Genomic DNA, 15,512 nt, shown 5'->3' with positions numbered 1-15,512 from the left:
GCCTTTGGGTCAATTTCCAGCCTTTGGGTTTTTTTGAAAAACACCCCCAAAAATGCCCCCAAACAGATGACCAGTCAAAGTAGGTCTCCAGAAGCCAGTGAATGCCCGAGCACAGAAATGAAACAATGAATGTAAATTCTGTTAAAAGTGGAAGAAATAGAATGCAAGCAAAATAAAAAATATAATTTCCTGATCATATGATGCTTGTTGCTGGTCATTTTTGGTGAAGTTCTTAACAAGTAATACATTTTTTAAGTAAAAATTTCTTAGAGCTGATCCCATTTTTTAAAATTAAAAACTTATTATTGGGGGCTGGAGAGATGGTTCAGTGGTTAAGAGCACTGGTTGCTCTTGCAGAGGACCTGGGTTTGGTCCCACCACCCACATGGTGACTAACAACCGTCCGTAACTCCAGTTCCAGGGGATCTGACACCGTCTTCTGATCTCTGTGGGCACTGTACGACACAGGTACACTTATATACATGCAGGCAATACACATAAGTAAAAATAAAATTTTAGAAAAATCATTATCGTGTATGTAATTTTATGTGTGTATACATGATGTATGTGCACATGTGCCATGGTGAGGGTGTGGAGGTCAGAGGACAACTCTGTGGAATGGGTTCTAAGAACTCTTTTTTTTGAGACAGGGTCTCATTATCCATCCTTGGCTGGTCCAGAACTATGTAGACCAGGGTGGCCTCAAACTCACAGAGATCTACCTGCCTCCTGAGTGCTGGGATTATAGGCCTGTACCACCATGCCCAGTCTTTTGTTGTTTTGTTTTGTTTTGAGATGGTCTCATGTGGTTCTGACTGGCTTTGAACTCATATCCAAGGCTAGTGATTCTCCTGCCTCCATCTCCCAAGTGTTAGGATTATAGGTATTATTAGGTGATTATTGATTTTTAGGTGTTAGGATTATAGGATTACAGCCTTGCTTGATCCTCTTTTTTAAAAAATATTTTATGTATTATTATTATTATTTTTGTTTGTTTTTTGTCTTTTTTGAGACAGGGTCTCCTTGTAGTCCTAGCTGTCCTGGAACTCACTATGTAGACCAGGCTGGCCTCGAACTCACAAAGATCCACCTGCCTTTGCCTCCCAAGTGCTGGGATTAAAGGCATGTGCCACCACACCCGGCTTTTATTTATTATTTTTATTTTATGTAAGTGTATTGCCTGCATGTTATATGAGTGCAACCGTGTCGTGCAATGCTGTGGAGGTCAGAAGAGGGCTTCGAATTTCTCTGGAACTGGAGTTAGGAAGGCGTAGCCGCCGGGTGCTGGGAATCGAACCCGGGTCCTCTGCAAGAGCAGTCAGTGCTTTTTTTAAAAAAAATTTATTTATTATTTTTACTTTTTAATGTGTATGCGTGTATTGCCTGCATGTAGGTAAGTGCACCTGTGTCATGTAATGCCCATGGAGGATGTGGGTGCTGGGATTCGAAGCCGGGTCTTCTGCAAGAACAACCAGTGTTCTTAACCGCTGAGCCATATCTCCAGCCCTCGCAGTCAGTGCTCTTAACTGATGAGCCATCTCTCTAGCCCCATTGATCCTCTTTTTAAAATTTATTTTATTTTTATTTTATGTGTATGCGTGTATTGCCTGCATGTAGGTAAGTGCACCCGAGTCATGCAATGCCCGCAGAGGACAGAAGAGGCTACTGGATCCCCTGGAACTGGAGTTACAGGCAGTTGTCATGTGGGTGCTGGGATTCGAACCTGGGTCTTCTGCAAAGAACAGCCAGTGTTCTTAACCACTGAGCCATCTCTCCAGTCCCTGATCCTCTTTTTTAAACAATATGACACCTTAGATAGATGGAACTCATACCAGAAAATATTTTCAATGTCAGAAAAAGGACAGGGGCCACTTATTAATCATGTTAGATCTGTGTGATGATCAGTTAGTGAGATTTCTCTGTACAAGGGCAAGGTAGCATTTTAGGCTCTGTTTCTGACAATAGGAACTTGAATCTGATAGACTCTAAAGAACTTATAAGAAATGCATTTCTTACATACATTTTGCATCCAATCCATCTATGGATTGTTTTTGTTTTTGAGACAGGGTCTCACTATGCATCCCTGGCTGGCCTGGAACTTACTATGTAGACAAGGGTGGCCTTGAACTCAGGGATCCACCTGCCTGGGCATCTTGAATGCTGGGATTAAAAGGTGTATGCCACCATGGCTGGTCCTATCTATGACTGTTGACTGAAAGTTCTGCTTTGGATATTTTCTTTAACCTTTGACCTTAGGAACCAAACTCAGTCTAATGGATATAAAGATAGAAAACAATGGACCTGTGACAGTGCTGTTCCCCCTTGCGTCAACATGTGCCAGAGACCAGATGACGAGTTTCAGACTCATTTTGTGTTCCCTTTGGTGTGTCCCAGACTAGCTACTACTTTGTACAAATCCGTTCATCCTTCCAGGCTTCTTTCCCAGCTATCACACATACCTAAGGAGATTCACCATTTCAATACATCTCTCAAAAACTCTTGGTGGCTAAAGGCTTACCCCTGTCCTTTTTTTTTCCTTGAGATGGTCTTCATCTCAGGCTGACCTTAAGCTCATGATCCTCCTTCCTCAGTTTCCCCAGTGCTGAGATTATAGGCATGTATGTACCTGGAACTAAGGACTTCAGAGGAAGTTACTAGAAAAGCAGGTGTAGAGATCGGCATTCATCCAGGCTGTGGACCTCTCCTCAGAAAAGCAATACAGAAGCCTAGCACAGATATAAGAGTTGATTTTGTGGTAGACACACATCCTATGGAGCCCCTATAAAGCTGCTAAGAGCTTTTGAGAACACTCAGGAGAGGAAAGGTACCCAAGCTCTTGGCACAGAAAAGTACATGCCCTGGCTCAGGTTGCTCAGAGCAGGTCCCTGAGTAAGAAGTGGTCTCAGAATTTAGAGGAACTGACCTTAAACTGTTTTCTTTTTCTATAAACACTAGAGGAAAAGTTTTTATTTTGAGGCTTTTTATAATGTGGCTGAGAGGTTACAAGATAATCTCTCAAGAAGGCTAGGGATGTGCCTCAGTTGGTAGTGTGTCATGCCAAGGACTGCTTAGAACTGAGCAGAGTGGCACATGCTTGTAATCCCAGCACTCTGAAGTTCGAACCAAGAGTACTGAAGTTCAAGGTCATCTACGAATACTCAGAAGTTTGAAATCTGTCTAGGCTACATGAGACCCAGTTTTAAAACAGCAACACAACAATAACAACATACAACAAACTGTTAAGAAAAACTGGCCCAGCTGCCAACCTGCTGGCCACCTACCAGGAAGGACAGTTTGGCCTCATCAGTGCTCTCGATGCCTTTTGTGTCAAATTTGCCCTGCTGAAGGCTGCTCTGCATAATGTTCACAGCACTTGTCACCCCACGCTGGATGTCCTGTAGTGTGGTGGCTGGGAAGCCCATTCGCAGTTTGTTATACAAAACATCCCTGTGGGACAGAATGGCATATGGGGAGCGACAGTGTTCAACCTGGCTTAAGGACAGCAGGAAGAGTGCACTCACTAGCCTGACTCAATTGCATCAGCTGTCCTTTGGGGGGAAATAACCAATTCTTGAGACCAATATAGGAGACCTTAGGGGCCAAGGTGAGACGGTAACCACTACTCCTCAGAATATGCAAGGGAGGCTTGGCTTTTTTTTTTTGGAAAGATGGGATAACAACTTACTGAGTAGCAAAGCTTGGGAAGGGGTAGGATGGACCTAGCTTTTGTTCAACAGCTACATTGTCCATGATGGCACTGAATTGTTACTGTGGTTTTAGCCAGTCTTTATTTCTTATCAGGTATTCAGTTATTACCACTGAACTCCATCAAAGGGGAGGCAGTTGAGGCTGGGGAGATGGCTCAGTTGTTAAGAGCACCGGCTATCTTGCAGAGGACCCAAGTTCGGTTCCCAGCACCCACATGGTGGCTAACAACTGTAACTCCAGTTCCAGGGGATCTGATGGTTTCTTCTGAACTTCGAAGGCACTGTGTAACACAGGTGTACTTACATACATGCAGGCAACATACATATAGACATAAACATTCAAAAAATGGGGTTGGGGGGCTGGATAAATGGCTCAGTGGTTAAGAGCACTGATTGCTCTTGCAGAGGACTCAATTTTGGTTCTGAGCACCCACATGGTGGCTAATAACTGTAACTCTGATTCCAGGGGGATTCAACAACCTCTTTTGGTTGCTGTGGGCATTCCACAACACAGGTGCACTTATATACATGTAGACAAAACACTCACACACATAAAATTACAAGGAAAGAGAAGCCAGTATAGCTTAGTGAAAGATCGTACCATATAAGAGTTGAAACAACATTGAATCAAATCAGCTCTGGATTTTCTATTCTACTACTTAGGAGGTATGTGATTCATGACAAGGGAAATCTTTCTAAGCTTCAGTTTCCACATCTACAAAATGCAGAACATAGTTCCTATATCAGTTTTTTTTTAATTATTATTATTTTATGTGTATGAGTGTATGCCTGAATGTATGAAAATGCACTTGTGTCATGCAGTGATCATGGACAACAGAAGAGGGTGATAGATTCCCCTGAAACTAGAGTTATGGGTGATTGCCACCATGTGAGTGCTAGGAATAGAACCAGGGTCCTCTGTAAGAGCAGTCAATGCTCTTAACCACTGAGCCATCTCTCCAGTCCCCCATACCACATTTTTTTTTTTTTTTGGTCTTTTTGAGACAGGGTGTTCCTGGAGCCCCAGCTGTCCTGGAACTCACTATGTAGACCAGGCTGGCCTTGAACTCACAGAGATCCGCCTGCCTCTGCCTCCAAAGTGCTGAAATTAAAGGCATGCGCCACCACATCTGGCCCCCATACCAGTTTTTAAAAAACATTTATTTATGTACTTTTGTGTGTGTTTGAGAGGGTGGGGTAGTACACATATCATGGTACATGTGTGGAGGTCAGAGGATAACTTGCAGGAGTTGGTTCTCTCCTTCCACCATATGGGTTCCAGAGATTGAACTCAGGTCATCAGACATAGAGGCAAGTGCCTTTACTTGCTGAGCCATCTTGCATGCCTTTAATCTCAGCACTTGAGAGGCAGAGGCAAGTGGATCTTTGTGAGTTCAAGGCCAGCCTGGTCTATATAAGAGTTCCAGGCCAGCTGGGGTTACAAGGAGACTATCTCAAAAAGACAGAAAAAAAAAAAAAATTGAATTAGAACCATAAGGAAAAAGGGGAAGAAACAGATGACACTCAGGATTCACCCATAACTAAGACCTTTGTGCCTAGAAAGCAGAAGGGAGTCAACAGTACCTGAAGTCAGCCTCCAGCTCTGTGGTGGCAAGGTTGATCATGGCACAGAGACAGTCGATGCTGGAGCTGGACAGAGCCCGCCCAATGCATTTTTTAACAATGTAGAAGACATCATCCACCATGCTGGATGTCAGCTGGCCCTTCTCATAGGTGTCCAGAGCCACAGCCTATCCAAAAGGCAAAGACCTCAGTGAGTATCCCATGTTCTAGGTAGTTCTGCTTATACTGGCATACTGGTCCTGGCTCTGTACCCTTTGCCATACCTTGTCCATGTTTCCCTCAACATGGGTTATTTTGGTCACAACTTGACAAAAAAGCTCATGTTCCTATTTACCACTACATTAGGGAATTTAGTACTTGGGAGTTTGCCTTGGGGACATCCTTTACCTGGAATGTCAGCTGCAGGAGAGGCCCTCCTTCCTTGAGGCACCTAACCCACATACCTGCAGGAACACGGGGAACAACTCTCAGGGGAACTTAGCTGTTCTTTGTAATCCTTGGGAAAGAAGACCCAGCTGGGTCTATGAAGAGCAGGACAACTCCAAAGATGCCTTCTTATCATAAAAAGCAGTGCCACTCGGTCTGCATGCAAAAGGATTTTCAAAGCAGCACCAGGAAATATGGCAGGCCTAACCATTTCCTTCAGCCTGGCTTCTTGGACAGGCAGCCCCACCTGTAAGACATGTGTCCTAATGTCCTACCTTATTGACAGTCTCCCTCATGAAGTATTCCTCCATGGTAATATATAAGCCAATTAGCTCCTGCATGGTACAGCTCAACAGGCAGTTATTGAGGAGTTTGTCCAGGCACTTCTGGTGCTCTAGGAGACAGCCAAGAAAGGAACATTCATTTTCCTTCCCCAAGGGAAATGGAACAATGTTTTTCATTTTTTCAAATTCCCTTTTAGTTTTTGTCTTAAACACATGATGCATAGTTTACATGATTATAATCATAGTCTACATAGATCTGATTATTTATGTGTATGTATGTGTCTGTGTGTATATGCATGTGTGTGTGGGTGCCTCAAGGCTGGAAGAGGAGCTGGACTACAGGCAACTGTGAGCTGCTCAACCTGGGTCCTAAGAACAAAACTCTAGTCCTTTGAAAGAGCACCAAGTACTCTTAAAAAAAAATTTTTTTTTTATTTGTATGAGTGTTGCCTGCATATATGTCTAAGTGCATCCATGTTGTGCAATGCCTGCAGAGGTCAGAAAGTGTTGGATCCCCTGGAACTGGAGTTACGGATGGTTGTTGGCTGCCATGTAGGTGCTGGGACTCAAACCCGGGTCCTCTGCAAGAGCAGTCAGGGCTCTTAACCACTGAGCCATGTCTCTAGCCCTTTAACTATTGTTATTGTCTCTTTTTCTTGTGGGGCTTGGATGGAATGGAAGGCCTTGCACAAGCTAGATGAGCACTCTACCACTGAGCTAAAACCCTAGCCCAAGCCTACTTATTTGTGATCCTCTGCATCAGCCTCTCAAGTCTTGGGATTACAGACCACCATACCCAGCACCATGGAACATTTTATCAGATGAAAAATCTGTATTATTCTAACTCTAATTAATTTTATTATTATTATTGTAACAGGGTCTTACTGTATAGCCCTGGTTGGTCTCAAAAATCACTATATAGACCAAGCTGGCCTTGAATTCAGAGGTCTGTCTGCCTCTTCCAAGTGCTGGGGTTAAAAATGTGTACTACCATGCTGTCCCTAACTCTATTTTTACTTTTTTTTTTTTGAGACAGGGTCTCCCTGTATCCCCAGCTGGCTTGGAACTTGCTATGTAGACCAGGCTGGACTCGATCTCAGAGATCTACCTGCCTCAGCCTCCTGAGTGCTGGGATTAAAGGCATGTGCTATCATACCCAGCCCTAACTCTATTTTTAGACATGTGGGTTATTTCCAAATGTTTTCCACTTCTGCAGATTATAGTAAGTGGATATTACAGTGAACAATTAAAAACATTTATTTATTTATTTTTTGTTAATATTTTATTTTTTAATGTGTATGCTTGTATTGCCTGCATGTATATAAGTGCACCTGTGTCCTGTAATGCCTGCAGAGGACAGAAGAGGCTGTTGGATACCCTGGAACTGGAGTTATGGACAGTTGTTAGCTGCCATGTGGGTGCTGAGATTCAAACCCGGGTCTTCTGCAAGCACAGTCAGTGCTCTTAACTGCTGAGCCATCTCTCCAGCCCTATTTATACTTATTTAAAATTTTTTTTAACTATTTGTTTATTGTGTATGAGTGTTTTGCCTGCATGTATGTGAGTGAACCATGCTGTGCAGTACCCACAAAGGTCAGGTCAGAAGAGGGCTTCAGGTCTCTTGGAACTGGAATTACAGATGGTTGTTAGCTACCATGCAGGTACTGGGAACTGAACTTGGGTCCTCTGCAAAAGCAGCCAGTGTTCTTAACCACTGAGCCAACTATTTGGCCCCAGTGAACAATTTTGTAGAAATAATTTTTATTCCTTTTTCATTAGTTCTCCATGATTAATTCATAGGAATCAAAAGATACAAGTTTTCAGGGCAACGACTGGAATATATTGGATATAAAGCAGTTCTCTGTGCCTGCCCTGTCCAGCTGTTCAAATGAGTTTCTGTGATGAGAGAAAAAAATTTTTTAAAGAATTTTATTTATTATTTTTATTTTATTTTGTGTATATGAGTGTATTGCCTGCATGTGTGTTAAGTGCAACCATATCGTGCAATGCCTGCAGAAGTGGGGGCGTCTGATCTCTTGGAACTGTAGTTATGGATGGTTGTTAGCTGCTGCCGTGTGGGTGCTGGGAATCGAACCTGGTTCCTCTGGAAGAACAGCCAGTACTCTTAACTGCTGAGCCATCTCTCCAGCCTTTGTTTTTTTTTTTTGGAGACAGGGTCTCACTGTGTACCCCTGGCTGGCCTGGAGCTTTGCTCTGTAGACCAGGCTGACCTTGAATTCATAGAGATTCACCTGCTTCTACCTCCCAAGTGCTGGGATTAAAAGTTGTGCACCACCACACCAAGCCTAGATTTCATTTTAATTTTAATTATGTGTATGTATGTGTGAGTGTCTGTGTGTAGCATGTGCACATGAGTGCAAGTGCCCATGGAGGCCAGAGGTATTGGTTTTTACTGGAGCTGGAGTTAAAGAAGGTTGTGAGCTGTCTGATGTGGGTGCGTCAACCATGCACATGTCTGTAGTAAAAGCTATTAATGAAGCTGGGGTGGGAAGATTTCTTGAGACCTGGGCAACATAATGAGACACGGTTCAAAACAACAATAAACACAAGAAAATTTAGAAAACTTAACCTGTAAATGAAATTGGACTGTGGCCCATCATTTCTTTCCATGCCCTCTATCCCTTCAAAAATTATGACTGGTAGAGCTGAAAGGGGCATGGGGGAGACTTCCTTTGCATTACATATTTTTTTTCCCTTTTGAGACGGGTTCTTGTATTATAACACAGGCTGGTCTTGAACTTGAGATTCTCTTGCCTTAGCCTCCTAAGTGCTGAGATTATAGATGTATGCCACCATGCCCATGTAAGTTTACTGAGTATAATTTATAGTCCATAAAATTCATTATTCTATGTATAGAATTCAATCCATTCTTTGAATATTTCTGTCATTTCCAAAAGTTCACTAGTGTACTTAAACAAATCTTTCGTACTATTTAAACTTTTCTTTTTGGTCTTTTTGAGAAAGGGCCTCCCTGTAGCCCCAGCTGGCCTAGAACTCACTATGTTGACAGGCTGGCCTCAAACTTAAGAGATCTGCCTGCCTCTGCCTCCCAAATGCTGGGATTAAAGGTATGCACCACCATGCCCAGTACTATTTAAACATTTATGTGTACATTTCCCAAGTCTAACTATAAACCAGAGCTGATAGAGCAAGGTATAGTGACAGACTGGTCATCACCTATTTATTTTTTTGGCATTTATGTACAAAGGATTTAGAAAGTCTCAAAGTTTCAGTCCAATTCTAAAATATGGCACACTGAGTCAATGGCTATGATCTCCAGCTGTTTCCTTAGTAAGGGATCTGTAGCTTAACTATGACAAGACAGTGTCAGCTATTTATGACAGCCCTCCCACAGATTATGGGAAATATATTTTACCTTGCTTTACTTCTTCTGAAGCCATGGAGTCTCCCACCTCAAAATCTGCACTGATCCTCTTCCTGAGGAAGCGTAAGTACAGCTCACTGCGGGCATTCATTAGGGTGACCTCAGTTAGGATAGGGTCCAGTTCCCTGAGACACAAAGCAGAAGGAATAAGGAGGACACAATTCTTCTATAAGTAGAAGAGCTACAGGATAAGCAGTGCCTCCTCCCCAGCCAGGGTAGCTTTGCCAGAGACAGCTATCAACCATATTTTCCACTTACCAGTTTTACCTGAATCATTTACCTCTAATATTCTGCTATGGCTAAACATGAAAATTACCTTTTGTGAAAGAAAATATACTTCCTCATCTCTAACTGAACCATGAGGTTTTAGGACATACCATTAAACTATCTATTCATCTATCCAACAGCCAAAAAATTCAGAGAAAACAAAATTCAAGGACTTGAGCTTCTGGATTTCACAACTTACTACAGGGCTGGGGAGATGGCTCAGTGGTAAGAGCACTTGCTGCACAAGCATGAGGACCTGAGTTGTAATCCCTAGCATCCATGTTAAAGAAAAAAAAAAAAAAAAAAAAAAGGCCAGGTATGGCCACATGCACCTGTAACTCCAGCATGGGGATGGTTGGGGGTGGGCAGGAAGATCCTGGGGTGCTTACTGGCCAAACAGCTTAGCTCAAACAGTGAGCTTCAAGTTCAGTGAGAGACCACGTCTCCAGGGAACGAGGCAGAGAGTAAAAAAGCAGGAAAGTGATAGAGCAGGACATCCTCCTCTGGCCTGCAGATACGTGCACATACATGCATACAACACACACACACACACACACACACACACACACACACAACCCCCCCCGAAGTTACACCAGTTAACTATGTGGTACTAGCATAAAGATACACATATAAATGGAATAGAATTGAAAGTCCAGGTGGTCAACTGATTTTTAATGAGGCTGCTGAGGCAATTCAATGGGGAAAGAATGGTCTATTCAATGAATTGTGCCAGGACAGTGGTATCCGTGTGAATAAGAACGAAGGTGAACCCAACCTCACATTATATACAGACTTCCATTATACACTGAAGAGGACGTTTCAAAACAGAAATCTGGTCATATGGTTCCTCAGCTCTCAGGATACCAGACCTTGGACTGACTCTAATGATCTCATATTCCTCTTATTTCAGGCTCTCTCCAATACTCTTGCACATACTTCCCTTATGCTTTGAGACAGTCTTCCTTTTACTCCAGCTCACTCTGCAGGTCTCGGGCCTGAGGTCATTTCCTCAGGAATTCTTCCTGAAACATCCCCAGGTTTGGTTACATCTCACTACATGCTCTCCTCTCCCCTGTACTCAGTGCACCACAGTTAACAGCATGCACTCTAGAGCCAAACCGCTTCATTATGCTTCAGGCGCTGCCACTTCCTAGCTTTAATATCTTTAGTCAAATCATTTAGTATTTCTAGGCTTGAGTTTCTTCATCTGAAAATGGTTATATATGAAATCAGTGATTTAAATGGAGGGCGATTTTGCCCCAATCAGAGGACTACTACCATTAGGTGAGTACACAGCAGGGATGCTGTTGTCCATCTTCTGGTGCATAGGACAGTTCTGGGCAACAGATAGCTATCCAGCCCAAATGTCAGTAGTAAAGAGGCTAAAATACCTTGAAATAAGTGGCTTAATATTTGCTAAGTGTTCATAACAATGTCTGGCATATAGTAAACGTATGTATGTTACCCATTCTTATTATCTACTTGATAGATCCTAAGTGCCACAACAAGAAGAATTATATCTGTTTTTGGTCACTTTCTGATACAATAACAAGTAGCACATAATGTGCACACAGTAAAAATTTTATTTTTTTTGAAGACAGGGTATCACTATGAAGACCAGGCTGGCCTCTAATACAGAGATCCGCCAGCCTCTTCCCCTCAACCCTCCACAAGTGCTGGGGTTAAAGGCATGTGCCACCATGCTCAGTCTGAATATACCTCAAAATTTTTTATTTTTATAATTTAATTTTCTTTTTGAAATAGGGTCTTATATAGCGCATGCTGGTGTTGAATTTGCTTTGGAGCTGAGGATGACCTTGTTTCTGATCCTCTTGCCTCTACCTTTCAAGCGCTGGGATTACAGCCATGAACCATCATGCCTGGTTTTATGTGGTGCTAGGCTTTGTGCATACTAGGCAAGTACTCCTTCCCATTAGCTATACTACCCAGCCCATGATCTAGTCTTCTTTATGAGCCACACGTTATACAGAGATATGTTTGTGTGCTGTCTTCTGCTAGGAGTAACTGAAGGAGGCAGGCATTGGTGACTCATACCTGTAATCTCAGCATTTGGAAGGCTGAGGCAGGTGGAGTGCTATTAGTTTAAGGCTAGCCTGGACTACAAAGTTGTCAACAACAACAAAAACGAATAGCTACAATACTTTAAAAACTAAATCATATTAATAGACTAGTCTATAATTTAGATATAACTACCAACTGGAAATCTCATGGGTTGAAGAAAACAGGATTATTACCTTGGTTCAATTTTTTCTGCTCCAGAATTTCTCATCAAGTTGCTCTGGACAAGCCGGAACTGCAAGACATCACAGGAATGAGAATAGTCTTCCTGCCCTCAATTCTCTGCCTCCTATTGGCCATTCTGAACTTCTAACCCACAACGCTAAGCTTCAGCTTGCTCACTGGGCTTTCTCCTTCAAGTCAGAGGTGGACTTTCTGGTCAAAGACTTGTTTTTGGTTTAAATACTAATGTTCATTCTTGTCATCACATTTAAAAGCAATGCTAACAGCACTCCCTTGGGCTACTGCCTCTTAGCCTGGAGTTTTAAGAACTCTGAAGCCACTGCCATTTCCTTTCTTTTTCTGCGGGGAGGGAAAGGACTTGAGACAGGGTTTCACACTGTAGCCCAGTGTGAAACTCATGGCAGTCCACCTGCCTCAGCCACTAAGTGGTGGGATTACTGGTGTAAGTCAACCTGCCTAGCCTTTTTTTGAAGATTTAAAAAATTTAAAAATTTTTTTAATATTATTTTTATTATTTTATGTGTATGAGTGTATTGCCTGCATGTATGTGAGTGCACCCATGTCGTGCAATGCCAAGGAGGACAGAAGAAGACTTCAGATTCCCTGGAACTGGAGTTAAGGACAGTTTGTAGCCACCACGTGGGTACTGGGAATTGAACCCAGGTCCTCTGCAAGAGCAGTCAGTGCTCTTAACCTGAGCCATCTCTCCAGCCCCTAAGATTTATTTTTTTTTAATTGTGTGTTTGTGCGTGTGTAGGTGCCTGTGGAGATCAGAAGCATTGGATTCTCTTTGGAGCTGGAATTACAGGTGGTTGTGAGTCACCTGATATGGGTGCTGGGAACTGAACCTGGGTCCTCTGGAAGAGCGCTCTTAACTACTGAGCCATCTTCCCAGTCCCAGCTTTTTTTTTTAAGACAGGTTCTTATTATGTAGCTCAGGCTGGCCTGGAACTCCTTATGTAGTCCAGGCTGGTCTCAAAATCATGGTAACCCTGCTGCTTCATCCTTCCAATTGACAGGATTATAGCCATGTGCTACCAGCCCGGCTGGGCATTTCCATTTCTGTATGATACTTTTATTTATTCTGCTCACAGGTATGGATAAATAGTTCTAAAAAAGGAAATGAGAAAGAAAATGGGAAATTCAAAACAAATTACTATTTGACACTGAATAGGATCCTAGGTATTGGGAGCTATTAATCCATTATGTACATTGAGCTGTGGCAGGCTTGTTTACTTAGAGTTTGTGTTTTGCACACCAGTACCTAATCTGCCAAGTCAGGAGGAATGTGTTTATATGGTGGAGCTCACAACAAGTATTTGACCGCTCCTTGACCCTCAGATACAGGTGGGAAAAACAGCTGTTGAAGCTAATTGAGCTAAGCAAACGGTGGCTATCGCTGATGTTCTACAGTATAAAAAGGCCAAGCTAAAATAAACCGGGGCTGCAGTCTCTACTGACAGTCCTCCCAAGTATCTTTTCTCTGTCTCTTGTTTTTTCTTTCAATCCTCACTCCCCCTTTCAGGTACTGTCCGTCTTGGCCGGATAGCACTGGCACCTAGGAAAGAAAAATCTTGTTTGTACCACCAGAGAGCACTGTTTCACATTCTGTGATGGAGAATTTGGTCTCATGTTTTTGTTGTGTGAGGGTGGAAACAGGGAACGTGCAGGCCCTGTACATTCAGCATTTGTTTTCCTCTAGACACTTTTTTTCTTTTCCAATTTATTCTACTGAGTGTCCCTGGTTAAAGTTGCTCTCAAACTGCCGGTAGTTTTCCCCCTGCTTACCTGCTGGTGGTAGTCCCTCTGTTGGATGAATTTGTCTACCACCTTTTCCACCTGTCTGTCACATTCTACTTGAAGATATTTGATCAGGGTATAAAGTCTCCCTGGTCCGTAATAGGTCTCCACTATGGGCTGGTGGGTTTCCACGATGCGGGCAATCCCTAAAAGGAAGTTAAGAGAGTTGGACTCCAAAAATACTTCCCATAAAGTAAACTCCTCCGTCCCATCAAGGACTAACCTAGGTCTCACCAATCCTTTTGTTGAACTAACCAGTAGTTCTAGTTGGTGCAATGGGTTGCTAAGAAAATTTGTTAAATATGAACAGTGATTGGTAATACTAACACGTACTTGAGAAGTTATAGTGGTAACTGCTTTCTTCTGTAGGATCTTTAGAAATCAAGATCACCTTCATTGTAGTAATTTATTTTAGGTTAAATTTACTCTCACCGAGTTTGGGTCTTAAGGGCTAGAGAGGAGCAAAATAATTGAGAAACTCTAATCTTGTTAAAAAGATACTAAATCAGGAAACTAATTATCCAATAAATCAACACATAGTAAACCACAGGATGAGATTAAACACATCAGACTAGAGGGGAAAGGCTAGGGTACAGAGGTCAGATGGAAATGTCTCTGGCTTTTCTAGAGTAAAGAGAGGCTCACCTTCAAATAGGAGAGTGAGTGTGTCTGCGAAGACAACTGCAGCTCTTCGATCACTCATGTCTGACCCTAGCACCAAAAGCAGGTTCTCCTCAGCCTTACTGGCCACCTGATAACAGCAGGGAATCTACATTTATTTCTCAGACCAAAGGCTTCCAATTAGCTTTCCTCCCACATTTCCCTTTATGGTCGGAGTGTTACCCTCAGCACTGAGGAACATCTTTTGTGGGTGCTCAAGCAGGACAAGAAACTTGAGTATGTGATAGCTTTAAAATATATTTTTGGAAAAAAAATTTTTTTTTTTTTTTAAACAGGGTCTCACTATGTAGCACTGTCTGGCCTGGAACACTCTGTATAAACCAGGCTGGCCTTGAACTTAAAGAGATCCATCTGCCTCTGCTTCCTTAGCACTGGGATTTAAAGGTATGTGTGACCATGTCCAGCATGATAGTTCTTTTATTCAGACAAACAAAAAATGCTTTTAATCGCGGAACATATGGACTACCATTACCTAAGGAGACAGAACACTCCTGATTTCAATAATCTTCTCAAAGTGTCCTTCCTATGTTAACAGTGCTTTGTGAAGTCAAAGAATTTGGAGACCATGGACATTCTGGGTGGTTTCTTGGTGGCTTGTTTTCCCCACATGAAATGAGGTTTACAGGCTAACCTCAAATTTATGATCCTCCTCTTCTGTGCAACACCTGCTGGCCTGGAAGGATCTTTCAAGGGATTCAAATAGAAGTGATTTCTAGGTCCCTGGTGATAAAATACTCATTTAAAAAAATATATCATGGAGAGGCTGGAGAGATGGCTCAACAGTTAAGAGCACTGACTGCTCTTCCAGGGGACCTGGGTTCAGTTCCCAGCATCCATGGCGACTAACCACCATCTGAAACTCCAGTTCCAGGGGATCTGATGCCCTCTTCTGACCTCCTTGGGCACTGTACAACATAGATGTATTTAACATACATCCAGGCAAGCTGGGTGTGGTGGCACATGCCTTTAATCCCAGCACTTGGGAGGCAGAGGCAGGTGGATCTTTGTGAGTTCGGCCAGCCTGGTCTACATGGTGAGTTCCGGGACAGCTGGGGCTACAGGGAGACCCTGTCTCAAAAAGACCAAAAAAAAAAA

General features: G+C 42.7%; 1 protein-coding gene across 1 annotated transcript in view; it reads right to left on the bottom strand.

The window, feature by feature from the left end:
* Window positions 1-15,512, bottom strand: part of Cog4 (component of oligomeric golgi complex 4) — a 44,157-nt gene that overhangs the window by 8,896 nt on the left and 19,749 nt on the right. The window contains exons 6-12 of the mRNA XM_008834982.2: window positions 14,382-14,487; window positions 13,725-13,882; window positions 11,930-11,988; window positions 9,399-9,532; window positions 5,993-6,111; window positions 5,292-5,458; window positions 3,282-3,447 (exon numbers count right to left, since the gene is read on the bottom strand). Coding sequence (XP_008833204.1) covers window positions 3,282-3,447; window positions 5,292-5,458; window positions 5,993-6,111; window positions 9,399-9,532; window positions 11,930-11,988; window positions 13,725-13,882; window positions 14,382-14,487 — 909 coding nt within the window. The remainder of the gene's footprint in view (window positions 1-3,281; window positions 3,448-5,291; window positions 5,459-5,992; window positions 6,112-9,398; window positions 9,533-11,929; window positions 11,989-13,724; window positions 13,883-14,381; window positions 14,488-15,512) is intronic.

Source organism: Nannospalax galili, unplaced genomic scaffold (assembly GCF_000622305.1).
Source record: "Nannospalax galili isolate Female #2095 unplaced genomic scaffold, S.galili_v1.0 scaffold56, whole genome shotgun sequence".
Classification (NCBI taxonomy): domain Eukaryota; kingdom Metazoa; phylum Chordata; class Mammalia; order Rodentia; family Spalacidae; genus Nannospalax; species Nannospalax galili.
Note: the sequence above shows the minus strand (reverse complement) of the source record. Positions and strands in the feature narration are given on the sequence as shown.